General features: G+C 42.9%; 1 protein-coding gene across 1 annotated transcript in view; it reads right to left on the bottom strand.

Annotated features, from left to right (window-relative positions):
- The window catches only part of ryr1b (ryanodine receptor 1b (skeletal)), a 65,370-nt gene that overhangs the window by 29,415 nt on the left and 20,995 nt on the right, over positions 1-14,960 (bottom strand). Inside the window, 41 exon segments of the mRNA XM_051078934.1 lie at positions 32-121; positions 230-308; positions 722-885; positions 982-1,122; positions 1,424-1,514; positions 1,694-1,914; positions 2,032-2,201; positions 2,306-2,426; positions 2,555-2,666; positions 2,810-2,993; positions 3,078-3,213; positions 3,311-3,405; positions 3,507-3,639; positions 3,770-3,887; positions 4,185-4,458; positions 4,739-4,882; positions 4,994-5,105; positions 5,439-5,639; positions 5,772-6,350; positions 6,438-6,779; positions 6,781-6,883; positions 7,188-7,414; positions 7,639-7,725; positions 7,856-8,018; positions 8,734-8,894; positions 9,137-9,272; positions 9,763-10,109; positions 10,196-10,404; positions 10,548-10,722; positions 11,004-11,209; positions 11,342-11,489; positions 11,638-11,797; positions 11,889-11,972; positions 12,076-12,179; positions 12,436-12,540; positions 12,634-12,850; positions 13,343-13,535; positions 13,634-13,877; positions 14,005-14,136; positions 14,356-14,474; positions 14,835-14,930. Of these exon segments, the coding sequence (XP_050934891.1) occupies positions 32-121; positions 230-308; positions 722-885; positions 982-1,122; positions 1,424-1,514; positions 1,694-1,914; positions 2,032-2,201; positions 2,306-2,426; positions 2,555-2,666; positions 2,810-2,993; positions 3,078-3,213; positions 3,311-3,405; positions 3,507-3,639; positions 3,770-3,887; positions 4,185-4,458; positions 4,739-4,882; positions 4,994-5,105; positions 5,439-5,639; positions 5,772-6,350; positions 6,438-6,779; positions 6,781-6,883; positions 7,188-7,414; positions 7,639-7,725; positions 7,856-8,018; positions 8,734-8,894; positions 9,137-9,272; positions 9,763-10,109; positions 10,196-10,404; positions 10,548-10,722; positions 11,004-11,209; positions 11,342-11,489; positions 11,638-11,797; positions 11,889-11,972; positions 12,076-12,179; positions 12,436-12,540; positions 12,634-12,850; positions 13,343-13,535; positions 13,634-13,877; positions 14,005-14,136; positions 14,356-14,474; positions 14,835-14,930 (6,923 nt within the window).

The following is a 14,960-nucleotide window of genomic DNA, read 5'->3' as shown; positions in this document are numbered from 1 at the left end:
TCAGAGTAGAGAGAAGGTGACAAACGATTACCTTTTCAGAGAATGTTTTGTATGGTCGGAGCATTGGGTGGGTCTTAGCATTCTCATCTAGCACCTCTCCATAGGTCCAGTTGTTCTGAATCTGAAAATTTGATTTAACCATTGAGACAATTATGACAAAGTAATAACAATATCAAATGAGAGACAGAGATTAGATTATGTCTGATGATTTACAATTCTCATAACTGACCTTTTCAAAGGCCCATTTATCATGAGTGTGCTCTGCATACTTGTTGATGAAGGCATCCAGCCTCTCTGGGATGATAGTACTGTGAATAAATAATTTCATATTTAATACTGCACAGGTTATGAATATCATTTAGCATTAACTTAACATGCCTTTATTAGCCTGCAGTAACTTGTGAAGTTACCCCCAGAAAATAGTAATCATTATAAGTGCTTAGGTCACTTAAGCCTATCATCTTTACAGTTACTGTTTTCATTCTACAGTGAGAAGCAAATCAAGGCATTAAACCTCAAATAATTCATTCAGATTTTTTTTAAATGTTAAAACATTGATTGATTACAACTACAGATGATTCTACTGTCAAGTTGCTCATCATTCACAAAAAAAAACTGTTTAAACTGTATTGAGTATATGTAGTTGTGTAGGTAGGTCATTGTGAACTATTATTGTACTGGACTTTACTGGACTGTACTGTATTTTCCTCTAAGCTCTCACTTGGTGGTCTCTACTGGTTTGGGATCAAAGTTGCCCTCAGCATCAACAGAGGCCTTTTTCTCAGTGTGAGAGGAATAGCTGGCATCCACATAGTCAGGAGGGATGGCGCCTGCTATAGCACAGATGCAGGGCATGGCGATTTTGAAGAGTTCTGCATCAAATTTCTAGAGTTTAGATAAGATCAGAGAAGTCATGTCAATATTGGCACAGACTTAAACCCCGACACACTGTAGGGGGACACTGAGAGATTCATCTCTCACCTTGTGCGCCAAAGATTCAAAGATTCCCCAAAAGAGTTTACGAGAAAGATGCAGCTCTTCCTCTGAAGTCACACCAAAGTTGGCCCATCCATTAGGCAAGCAGTAATACTTCCAACAGCGCTCATAGTGATTGGTCAGCAGCTGAAATAATCAAATCATGAGGGGAAATCAAGCGATGGACATTAGCTAACAATGTGATAATAATATCTCAACTATTAGCAAATATAATACTCTGTAATTTAACATATGCTTTGTGAGACATAATATTCTCTCACCTTTACTACCCATAGTCTATGCAGTGTCTAAACTGAAAGCGGCATATGTGTGCATATGCTACATTAGCTTATATTGTTTATATTCTATTCTATTCTGTTTCATTTTCTATTCTTACAATAATTCTTTTAAATGAAACAAATACAATAAAATTAAATAGCAGGCAAACCTTAAGAGGCATCTTTGCGTATTCATTGAGGATGGGCACATCAAATACCAGCCGTCTAAGCAGATGCTGCAGCATGGACGGTCGAAGGTACCTGTGAATGTTTTCAAAACGCTTCATGAGGAATGTAACTATTTAAAATACATTTTTTCAGGTCCATCTTTGCACATTGTTACCATGTGTATGTTTGTGCTGACGTGCTAACTGTTTTGCCATTCTTGTTTGATCTCTCGATAATGTATCTCAAGAGACTGGATTGGTTGTAGTACTGACTTGCAGAGTGACATGAGGCACTCTTCAATGACATCCCTCTGAGCCTTGGTGAGGGCTCGGCCACGAGACAGACGATAGATGGTGTGGAGCATGGAGTCGATCATGATGGCCCTGTGGTCTGTCCCAGCAAATAACGGGGCACATTTGGTGAGCAGAGGCAGAACAGCTGAACAGAGGTAGCGGTTCAGTGCCAAGGCCATTTCAGTTGTACTGAATGCCACCTACATTCAGAGAGGACAGAAATAGTTTATATTGAGTGCAATACTTTGGAGACTGATGGAAATCACATCAACATTCTCTTGCTGTTCACTTGTCCTCTGTGTCTTTTCCCCACTCACCGTGTCCAGAGAAGCAGCAGCTCTCATGTCAGGCAGGAAACCAACCTCCAGCACATGAAGCAAGAAGTCCTGGTTTTCAATACCATACACTCTGTCAAGGAACAGGACCATGGAGGCCTTGTGATCTGGCACGAAACTGGCTGACATCTTGGGTTCAATAACCTGACCATCTGTGGACAGAATAAATGAGATATTTAGCAGGATGCCAAAATACCCCAGATTTTTTTAAAATGTAGACAGCATTTTGATACACAATCCCAATTTCATATCTAACCTTTGCCATAGGCAGGAATCTGCACAGGCAAGCTGATGACTCCCACCAGGTCCTCTATGGGCACCAGAGACCTCAGGATGGCCCTGATTCTTAGAGCTTCACCCTTGCCCGCTTGGATCAGCTGTTGATATAAACATTTAAGACATACTGTATGAAATACTGAATACTGAATGACCCCCGCTCCTCAACCACTTACTTGACCATTTTTCTGGAGGCTTAAGACAAATAATTATAAACCAATCTACTCACATGCATCTCAGGGGCACAGCGACCCAGCAGGTCAATAAGGGCTGAATAGAAGGACATGATGGCATTTCCCAGATGCACACGATTCTCCTCGTGCTGTTCCTCACCTCCAAACCTGCCAATCAAGAGAACATATTTTCTCTAACTTTTGTGCCTGGCATTGCTTTAAAACAATATACAAAAGGATTAATTATTTATTGAGTCAAACAGTGGAGCTTGATGTGTAAGTGTCATCATACCTACTGCACCATCACTTACATAAAGCGTCTGTCTTTTTTAACAGTGGGTCCATCTCTTGCTGGATCCTCTGAGATCTTGATGGCCTCCTCCATTGCAGCAAGCAGACCATTCCCACCCTCACCTCTCAGGGCCGGGCCAAAGCACTCGGGCCGACGGATGAGCAGGCGGACCACAACGTTGGCGTTCTCCTCCACGCTCTCTCCTGCGAGGAGCAGGTGTGAAAATGTTAGTGAAAGTTTTTCGCAGCTCAAAACTACAAGTGTCATTATTATATGAGAGGGCTGACCATTAACAAAGACAGCAAAGCGGAGGAAATCCAGGTATCTCTCCCCTCCACAGGGGTTCCAGCCGATGTCAGGGTAGCCCTTCGACAGAAGCATCGGACACATCTGCAGCCCGCAGCCAGCCAAATATGTCACGACCTGCACCAACCAGAGAGATTATAAGATAACGAGTTCACTGTACCATTTCATGTGTTTTTCATGTCATTTTTTATTTTTTATATTTTTTTTCTCACACCATTTCAAGGTCCTGCTCTTGCAGAGCCAAGGCCAGCTCATTGTTGTCAATGCAGGAAGCAGCAGCCACATCCAGAGGTGTGGACCCACGCATGCCTGCAAATGTAAAACAAGCACGGTGAGTCTATACTTGCATGTTTTTTAAAATAATTTCAAAAGCAAACGATTAAAGCAACACAAAGGTGGCTGACACTGACCCAAGCCAATGCCGCTGTTCTGAAGCAGGTAGCTCAGATGGTCAAACATGGAGCGCTGGTTCTGACGGCTGATACGACAGAAGTAACACAGGAAACGACAGCAATTGGTCACCATTTGAGGGAATCGAATCTCCTGGAGAGAAAAAAAAGAAAAAGATATATTCTGTCTAATGTGGCATGTACTGTGCACAGCAAAGGCAAACACTCAAACAATCAGGTGTCTAACTAACCCTCTCAATTAGACTGGTTTATTAGACAGTTACCTTTGAGTCTCCTCCTCCGCCCAACACATTGACCATCACCTCCATGACAGTCTCATGCATACCAAGAGCTCTCATCAGATTGGGGTGTTGGTAGAAAACCTTGTTGTTCATGATGTTCCTGAAAATTTTTCAAAAATGAAAGAAGTCAGAATCATGCTACATGTTACTGATAAAGTTCTGATAACACGTAAGAAAACAATTACAGATTAAATTATATTTCACAAAGCCTGATAACAAAAACATCTTTATGTTCATGTTTCAAGAATTATAGTGGTCTAGTAAAATTAGAAAACTGATTCAATGAACAACTACTGCAACAAGTACAAATAACTAATAGATTGTTGACAGGAAATTTTAACATCAATCTATCAATATCACATCTCTCATACGGTACATGGTACATAACACCACTGACCCAATGCTCTGGATCATAAGCCGCTCTTCCTCTGGGCCCATCTGGACAATGAGCAGTGAACGGATCTGTCCCAAACACTCAAGCAGGTCCATTGTGTCCTGGACAGACACGGCATTGATGGCGTAGGCTTTGGGAAGTGCTCGAATCAGCTCACCCAGGCCATCATACTGCCTGTGGAGCAGGCTGAACATCAGACGCACCAGCTCAGGGTTCTGGATGAAAGACTCCTGGGCCCAGTGGATCATGGTGTGGGAGATCAGTTCCTGAAGGGTGCCTTGGTGAAGTCAACAAAGAAAGTGTTATCAGTAATGTTCAACAGTTATACATTTATAAAGGCCTCAGTCTGATATTTTTGGACTGAAGCAGACAAAATCAGTTTCCACAATATTTTAGGGCAGAAAAAACTACAACAGCAGTCAGACCGTCCGATACAAAAATTCCAGTGAAAACCAGAGTGATGAAATTGTGTCTGTAATATGTAATGTGAGCACTGGTCATGTGAAAAATGCCAATCAAGTCCTTTAAATATTTTATAATGCTGCTGTTAATCTTACTGGGTTTTGGCTCCTCCTCAACCTCAGGTTTCTCCTCCTCCTCCTTCTTGCGTAAGCTCTTGATCTTGTCCACCAGACTGAGCAGTCTGCCCCTCAGTGTGGTGTCCACCTCCTCCTCCTCTGCCTCCTCCTCAATATGTATACCTATGAGTAAAATAGGAATGCTGCATTCAAAACCCCAGATATGAAAAAAAAAACTTCAACATTCACACCCACAGAGTAAAAAATTCACAGGATTGTTAAAGAACGTCTCACCGCAGTGAAGCAGGAGGTCATTGTGGAACTCTCCCAGAGAGTCTCGCACCTCCTCAGGTACTGGACAATCCTCATCCTCTGGACCATGCTTAAAGTTGGTCAGCAAAAGAACCTTAAGGGGGGGACCGGAAGACAACCCGTCAGGATATTTTGTCTGTTTTTCCCCCTTCTTATTTTATATTGGGGGAAAAACATTGTCATTTAAGTTTCTTCTCTTTCGCAAAACAGAATGTGTGTTTCATTCTCTTTGTATTCTCCATGATACATGTGACATATCTAAGAAACTAGCCCTCATAATTTTTAGTTTAAGCCAATATCTCAATATCATTTCTCACTTGCCTATGAAATTAGGGGTTGGAGGAATACTTTCCATCTTAATTCAAATTCAAACCCAATAATATATTTGTTAAGTCTGAAGAGGGTTTTTGGTTCAAATAATTAGCACCTGGTCTTGTGGCGGTGAACGGAACTCGCGAGTCTTGCGTGCAGTCTCAGCAGCCGTCATGGTGAAAGCTCTCATTAACAGGTTGTAACGAACACGCTGGTTGTCCTGAATATCGTGGACAAACTGGTCTGAATAGGCCACAATGGCTTCCACTCTGTGTCGCAGCTCGCAGTCGCAAAAGTACTGCAGGAGTGTGCACATCTGAGAGAGGGGGATAAGATAGGAACAAGAGTTTAAAATGTATGATGAGAAAAGATATGAATTCTGTGATATAAACATTAACATAAATTCTATAGAAGGATAGCAGTGGTCAGTGTTCATACGCTGACTGACCTGCAGTTTGACAGACTCCGGCAGCTTCATCTGGAGTAATCCTTCCTCTAGACCCTCCTCCTCATCTTTTGCTTCTGCTTCCACTGCCTCCTCCTCCTTCTCCTCCTCTGCTTTCTCTCCATCCACTTTTTCTCCTTTGGTCTCTCCCTCCTTCTCCCCCTCCTCTCCTTCCTCCTTGGGTTCAGCCTCTTCCTCCCCATGCTCACCTTTCTCCGCATCTTTCAGCTCCTCCTCTTCCTCCTCACCGACACCTTCATCCTCAAGCTCGGCCTCAGCTGCCTCGTCCGTTTCCTCCTCCTTCCCTTCCTCACCTTCTCCTTCAGCAGCTCCACCCTCCTCAGCTTTCTCCCCCTCCTCCTCCTCCTCCTGCGCCTTGCCACTGAAAACATTAGGATCGATCATCTTGAGGATGTGCTTGGTGTCCTCATCGTTGAAGATGCCCATAATGAGCAATGTACTAATCAGCTTCAGGATTGGGACAAAGTGGAACTCCACACTGCCTCCCACTGGATCCCTCATGGCCTGGCTACCATCCAGCACAGCTTCTGTTAACATGCTAATTGCCCTGGTCTTCAGATCCTGTGGAGGAAAGATAAAAATAAGCAAAAGGAAACTAAAATTGTTTTGAATTTTTGCAACCAATGCAATCTTTCTCTTGCTTCTTACTTGCAGAGGGAAAACAGGGCTAAGAGTGTACAGATCTGGGTCTGTGCCAACAAAGTTGATGGATGAGAAATGCAGCTTTGGCCGTAAGCAGGTGGTGAGGCCAACACCGGGCAGAGAGTAGGCCTTCTTTGCATCAGGATAGAGGTGGATGCTGAGAGTGTCTTCAGTCATGGGGACGATAAACTCCCTGTTGGTGCCCAGGCGCGCCCGTTTGGCAGACTCCAGGTGGATGCTGATGAGCAAATCGTAGTAGCCGCTGCGGAGAGGTCCGGGCAGGTAGGTGTTCTCGATGGCGTAGAAAAGCTGGGATTCATCCACATGGCTGCACAGTGCATGGGCCACTCCGGTTGTTGCCAAGCGCACACACAGCACAGTAGAGCATGAGGGTATGGTAGTGGAACTTCATCAGATCCTGACGCTCCGACAGCTCCAGGATGTCAATGCACCTGAGACGTAAAAAAAAAAAAAAAAAAAAAAACTGACTCAAAGATAAATACTGATTACCTACCTCATATTTAAATATTAGAATCACGATAAAAACACACAGAAATCTGCCAGAAAAACAATGCAGAGCCAAAATATCATATTGATTCATTGTATTGCTGTCATAAAATCCACAATAAAATAAGTTAGTGAATCTGCGGCCAACCAGCAAAATCACTCACCTCACTCAAGACTAATCACCTGCAATGTACCAAGGAAATGTTAGGAACCAATCATTAACCGTTTACAGGGGCTACCATCTCTGACCTGTTCTCCTCTGGGATGTGCAGAGCCATCATAATGAGAGGTTCAGTACACTCCACCATCCAGCCCAACCTCTCACTCACTCTGCCCACCTCAGGGTTGAGGAAGTGATTGGGCATACGACTCCAGATAACTGGGGTCAGCATCTGGACATCCAGCCTGGGAGGGCACTGAGGGACTGGATTCTTGCGCTCGCTGCGGAACATGGCTGCCGAGATGGGCATGATGTTCTGATATGAGAGAGAGAGAGAGAGAGACAGTGGAGGTGAGGTTTAGACAATGACAGAAAAAAGAAAAACACAAGTAGACAAACAGGGAAGGGGAGGAGAGCCATGATGAGGGGCTGACCCATTCAGATAAACTTACAGGGGTTTAGCATATACTACTATCTGAAGGAGAGAGGAAGTAAGCAAAAGTAGCAGAAAAAAGCATATGAGCAAAAGAAGTTTCTGACCTTGAGTTTGCCCAGCTCCAGCTGCACCATGTTCTGACTGGTGGGCTGAACGAAGACAGCAGGGAACAGCTTGGTGTTGGGCTCCACCTGAAATAAAACACATCTGGCTTTACAGCTCCACAGAAACATTACTCATTCAGACTCATCTGAACTCGAGTCTGAAAAACACATACAAATACATACACAACCCACTGTATACTGTGTAGACTAAACTTACCTGGTAAAAGGTGTTAATCTCTTTTCCGTTGGCTGTAAAGGTCATTAGACCCGTTGCCAGGTCGACGAGACAGCCGACCACCATGTCCTCCTGGCTGAAGCGGGTCTGCTGATTACTGACCAAGTCCCCTCCCCACACCATGTAACAGTTACTGTGCTTCATACTGCAAAAAAAACAGCAAAAAACTCATCTCCACTCATTTATTTATATGGCAGGTGAAACACTATGCGGCTGTTCCAAAGTGCTTTACTCACAGAGAGACAACAAAAGAAAGGAGAGAATGAGGAAAATCAAAAATAATACACACAGACAACCACCTCTTACTAGGTTAAGCACTATTTTTTTTCCCAAATGTTCTGAGGATTTGATTTCCTGGATGCAGTTTTTTTTAAATTAGTGTGGTCATTTTTCTTGTAGTTATTAATTTAAGTGTAAATATGTAATCACCAGTGGAAAGACTCACTGTATTTTCCGAACAGGAAAAATGGAAACATATAAATGGGGAAAACAAGGGGAACAAGTATTGAATCTTGTGGTACAACGCCAGGAAATCAAAGGCAGCATCAAGCCCCTTATTTATTTACTATAGTCTGGATTGTCACCTCTATGTTGTTTTAAATTAGTGGCAAGATATTTCTAATGTAATATCAATAACCTCTCCTTCAAAAAACACCTCTGAGGTAATGTCATAGCTCTGTTTTCCAACCATATTATACTATATTTGTAAATTAGAACAATATATCTTTGTCATTTCTCTCTGCTGTTTGTCCTTACCACCACAAGTGTGCAAATGAAACAGCTAGCCTAAATCATATTACTTACATTCTAAACTAAGATTGAAGAAAATAAAATACCATTTACATGTGGAAAAGACTAACCTGTCATGTATGTTGCCTTTGTCATCTCCCACAGTGACAGTGACACAGCGGACTTTAGAAAGGTCAAAGGTCGGATCATACTGGTGGTAGTCAGGAGTGACCCACCCAATCCACACACAAGAGGGCTCCTGCCCAGCAAAGATCCTCACAGAATAGTAATACTGAAGATAGAAAAAGGAGGAAAATAAGGCGGTTACCAGAAGGAAATATCTGAGTGAGCAACAATATTATTTTATCTACAGATACAATGATAATTTCAGTAGCATAAGAAACTAATGGTAACTCCCAATAAGATTACTCAGCAAATCAGACCAGCCTGATCCATGGATTTTTGCCAAACTGGAGGAATCATTTTGACAAGTGCTATAAATCTAACATTAGCAGAGGATAATGTTGAGCTCACAGTGGTGGTACTTAGGATGATCTCAGGGTCATCTCTGTCATCAGGGACCACATCTTCCACCAAACGTGGCACTGTTGGAGGTGCAGGAGGAGGGGCGAGAGGTGTCATGGCAGCCTTCTTAGCCTTTGAGAAAAATCTAAAGTGCACAGAAAATAACATATATTTTGAGGGTTTTTTTCCCAGATGAACAAGTTAAATCGTAAGGCTGTACTAACCAACTTTGCTCACTGCTAAAATACAGAAGGTAAAATCATTTAATGCATGTAGCATTTTTTTAACCAAAAAAAAAATTTAAATAAAACAGAGGGACCATAGAGAAAAAAAGGTCCAGCTGTTGCTGGATGGAAGACTCATGCAGTGCTGTTTAGGAGACAGTTTGTAATTCAATATCAAGTTTTAAATGATCAGTCCCTGCAGGCTGAAAAGTAATTATATCATGGTTGCTATCAACTGATAGCAAATTGATTAACTCCACAGGGTCTCAATTAGTAAGGCTGGGATGCTCCTCTCCAACCCTTGTTTGTTTCATACTGAGAGGATGGATTAATTATTTCCATAATAATCGGCACCTTTAGCCTTCTGCAGGCTTGTTCTTGTCCTCTAAAGACGAAACCTGCGATGCATACCCTTTTTTCTTTCCTTTTTCTGACATTGTGTCCTTCTCATTTTCCATAGAGATCTCCTTTGGTACAGATGGCTCCTTCTTTTCCTCGTCCTGCTCCTTGCGGCTGGCAGACTTCTTCAGAACTTCAAACTCTGAGTCGGGCTCCACCACTACTACTTCCTCCTCTGGGATGGTGAGGGCACGGGTGAGAGGGGTGGTGCCTGCTGGGATCTTGAAGGTCTCATGGAACTGGACGGGCATGCTGAGTCTGAGGAACATCATATCGGTGTTGGCATTCTGTGAGCCAAAGGTCTTATGAGTCAGCTTCAGACAGGGGGCGCTGTCCACAGTCCCATCCACACGGGAGACCTGAGAGACAACATGTTTGAAGAAAAATAAATAGTCTAGTTCTAACGTTCTAGCTTTAAACACTAAAAGTGTCACTGAATAGTTACCTCAATATGATTGTGATCAGTGGGTACAGGCACAAACTGGGGTAAACTTTTACTGAACCACATGGTAATGTCTCGCTTCATATTGATGGCAAAAGGTTCAAATCCTTCCTGCAGGCCACAGATGGCAAAGTAGCGCAAGCTGCTGACATTCTGACCAAGATTAATCCTTCCAACCTGAGACAAGCCCAGGGCACACACTGGGATAAAACCTGAGGGGTAAAACCACAGGAAAGTAATGATAAAATATTTTGCACTGCTGGAAAGTCAAACAAGTTTTAGGCCAATCGATATTTCCTTTCTTTTACTGCAAACAATGCTGATCAAATAAGGTAAAATGACCACTAACGCTTACCTTCTCCAATTTCTATGTCTTTGAAAGCCATCTCTGAGCCAGAGTCACTGATCAACATCTCTCCATTGAGTGTGAACATGATGTTCATCTCAGTAAGGTCAATCATACAGCCGACTACATCACCAGACTGCCACTGTCGACCAAATGGTTCATTGCCAATATGCCATCTTTGAGCCTGGAGAGGGTTACATCAATAAATTATCAACAAAACACAGCTTCGAATTTCCATTCAAAAATAAAATCAGAGACATCAATGTTGGGTTTTAGTGTTGTAATGGATTTATACCTATTTCAGACTAAGATTTTTCTTGGTACCTCCTGAACCAATATTAACTTGACTTTGTCCTAGTTATCTAAAGGTTGAATCTACATATTAACTATTTTAACACTGATAAGTACTGATTACTGATACTGGTTCTGATTTAACTAAGATGAACCCAGTAGATGCAGACTGACCTTATTGCCATTGAAGACGTAGGCCAGTTCATCTGCTCCCAGTTCAGTATCAGAGCGGACATTAGGACGTGCCCAGCCCACTCTCATCTCCCCCGTGGTCACTGCCTCAAACTCAAAGTACCACTTCCCTTGGGTGATAGCGTACGTCTTCTCTGCCCTGAAGATTCGTACCTTGTCACCGCGGGTGTTCTCAAGGCCATGGCCAGCTGCAGGGAGAGAGGGAAAAGATAAGATGAAGAACACTGGAGATATTAGAGATGTCCTGAGTGAGCTTAGAATTTTGAAATTGCACAATATTCTACATTCAACGCATGTTAGTATGAGGTAAGCTGTCTTACTGCTCTCCTGATCTGGAGGTTCAATGTTGTAGCCATAGCCAATGAGGGTACGGACAGCATTATTAACACTGTCTCGGTTGGTTTTCTTAGTTCTCTCATCCAGCAAGTTGTAAGGTACCAGACGAGGGTTTCGCTTATTTAAGATGTCCTGAGAGGAATAACAGAATACAACTTGATATAAAACTTCAGCCTCAGTTGGATGTATAGATGGACAAGACATGAATTAAACTCACAAAACTTTCCCACAAAAAGAAGCAATAAGAACAAGGATTTATTAGGAATTGGAAAATGGTTACCTGCACAATACTGTAGGTCCAACCTTGTCGTACGCGGTCCCTTGCCCAGACATTATGCCCATTTTCTGCCAGTTTTTCGACAAGCTGATTCTGGTTTGGTGTTAGTTTGACATGGCTGAGGTCAAGGGGTGCAGGCTTGTATCCATTTGTCATCACGTAGCTAGAGAAAAGACCAAGACCATATTTAGCTATAGATAAAAGATAAAGCAGAAAGTTTGTTTTTATGGACAGAAATAGCTTTGTCGCCATACGTCTTGGGTAGCTTGATCTTTTTGAGATTCTCTTCTGCTTTCTCGTCACCCATACCAACATGACAACCCAGCGCCAGGAGAGTCCTATGGGATAAACAAGGAAACAGTGTCCAAGGACATTAAATTCCTCCTCTGAGCCTGAGTTATCTCAAACTGAAACCTCTACAGAACCCCATTACCAACTCACTTGAGAGTCTCGCCAGACATCTGCAGGTTGTAATTCCTCTCAGGTTCAGGGAGACTCAGGAAGTCCACCAGACAGGGATGGAGTTTCTTGTTGTCATCCCTGAACTGTGGAGGAAGGTGATGGTAGGTTACTCACTAATAAAAAATTTAAAAAATCTCAACAATTAATTTATGCTTTGTTTGCATCAACAGACCCTAACCTTGTGTTACATGCGTGTGATTGATATTATCAGACCATTTATATATATTTTTCAAAATGCTCTCTCTCTACTCAAGAGCTCTAAATCATCTAACTCTGAGGTTGTCAAATCAATATCCCTATATTGTTGGTTCTCTATTGCAGTGCTGACTCTATACTCACAGTCCCATAGGTCCAGCCCTGCTCAATACGTGTGACAGCCCAGAGCTCGTGAATATTCTCTGCCAGCTTTTCTCGGATACGCTCCAAGTGGGGTGGCAACACAATCTATGTAAGGAAAGTCCAAAAACAAAATGTAAGTAGTACAGCATATACTTTTATGATGTGTTCAAAGTCTGATTTTAGGTTTTGGGCTTTTACCTGCACAGTGTCTACAGGGCAGGGGGTGAACGAGGTGTGGGTGAGGGACAGGGTGGGACCCAGCAGGTTGCGTACACCGCTGAAGTCATGCTTGTACTCCTTGATGGGTTCAATGCGCATCCTATCTCTAGGCAGCAGAGCCTCATAGCACGGGGCATAGCCAGGCGGGGGCATGAATTTGAAGTCTCCATGACGACCACCAAGTAGAAACCGAGCCCTGAGGTGACAGAAACAGTCAGTCTTAGCCTTTATCGATTTGACAGAGAGATCTTTATACACTACTAAAGCACTTTATGGCAATTGCGTCTTGATCTTTATAAGACTCATAATAAAGACAACATTGATCTAATTTCTGTGCCAATTCCTGAGCCTGTGTTTCCTCCCTGCTCTCATCAGTCAAGTCACCATAAGCCCCATCTCAGCACCGTCAGGGATCATTACACACAGCAGCTGGAAAATCTCTTTTGTGGGACAAGACACTAGGTTTTAGAGAGATTGGTTGGAAGATTTGTTTAAACGCATTTATCAAATTGAAATGGTCAGAAGAATCAAAAAGTTAATACACTGCATTAAGACTTGTTACATTAATTTACTGTCATACTAGTTTAATAAAGAGATTAATGTGTAAATTAATCAAATTGATAAACATAAGAGAAAAATTAGAAAAATGGAATACAGCAATACACTTTATTTTCAATTTGCCTCTTACTTGACTCCAGCAGAGAAGCTGATGACAGGGAAGAAGAGGCCATCCACATTGAAGTTTTCAAACATGCCCTGAACTGGGTGGCCATTGATACGGAAGGAGATACTGGGCACACTCAGATCCAGACAGCAGCTGACGACATCATCAGCAGCCAAGATGTGCGCACCGGGCGAAGCCACCTGGCGGGCTACAGTACCTGAATGGCAGAGCAGAGAGCAAGGAAGCCATAAAGCAAGACATAGAGCATCATGGGAAATAATATAGTAAGCAAGCAAGTTAGGGGAATCATCTTACCTGACCATAGATGCAGTCCATCAAAGCCGTAAGAGTAGAGGTCATCTCCCACACCGTTTCCTCCCCAGCCCTCTCCTCCTCCAGGATAGGGGCTGTAGCCCTCGGTCATAGCCCAGCCCACACGCAGGTGGGTAGCCTGTGCTGTCACAAAGGGCTCCACATAGTCTACCATCATCTCATAGTACCACTTCTTATACTGTGTGGATCCCTCACACGTTCCCAGGAAGATGTTGGGCCTTACACTAAGCACAGAATAGACAAGAAATCAAAATGAACTTTTACAGGCTACAGCTATTTGAACAACCACCTTGGCAACTACTAGTCTGCACCTTCTGCATTGCAAAACAACTTAACAGCAGTTTAAGTACCTAGGTGGCATAGTTAACAATGTTGGTCTGCAGCAAGAGCTCACGACCCGGAAGCAGGTTTTCAGTGATGAGGTTTTGGTTGGACCTCACAGCTACACCGTTACACACACAAAGAGAGCGCAAGACATCCAGGACCTAGAGGCAGGCCCAAGACAGACATTATCATCATCTTTAAGTATAAATGTGGCAGAGCAGAGCAGACAATTTATACGATTTCATGAAGCTACAACATTCCAAATCACCACCTGCAAAAGTGTCTGGTAAAGTAGGAAAAGCTGTCAGCTGGAGCCAACTAATTTGCTGCCAGCTAATATTACCCTCACAACCTGTTCCTGGCAATGAGAAAAGACAAACCTTGTGGTTCCTTCCATGCTTGTCCAGGAGGGAGATGATAGATTTAATGTGGTTCTCCTGGATGATGTTCAGAACCTCAGGGCTTTCAATTAGCACACAGTACAGCACCTCGAGAATACCTGAATGTATGGAGAAGAGAGAAGAGGAAGATGACAAATCCTAAGCGTTTTCTCAAAAAGTTAATAATAAAGTCATTTAAGACATATAATTAGTAAGTAGTAATAACATAAACGCTGCCAATTAACAACAGAGTAAAAAAGTTTATGCATCAAATCATGTTTGGTCCTCAGCCTAGACATTGGCTGACACAGATTTGAGTCTGAGGATCTCATGAGCTCATAATATTTGAAAAGTTTAAGCTGTATCTAATACCAACAGTAGATTCAGACAACCCTTAACAGCACTTAGTCAATTCTAAAGGATAGCTCTAATTTGCAGCTAGGGAATGTATAGGTGAATGAGTCAGGCGCATCTGATACCGGAAGAGGCCTCCAGACGGTCCAGCTTGCTGACCAGCCAGTCCAGGTTGTCGCAGAACAATGCACAGTTAGAGCGGTTCCCTCTGATTAAGGAAGCTGTCCAGTGGAAACACAAAGAGTGAAAAT

This window comes from Lates calcarifer, linkage group LG21 (assembly GCF_001640805.2).
Source record: "Lates calcarifer isolate ASB-BC8 linkage group LG21, TLL_Latcal_v3, whole genome shotgun sequence".
NCBI lineage: Eukaryota > Metazoa > Chordata > Actinopteri > Centropomidae > Lates > Lates calcarifer.
Note: the sequence above shows the minus strand (reverse complement) of the source record. Positions and strands in the feature narration are given on the sequence as shown.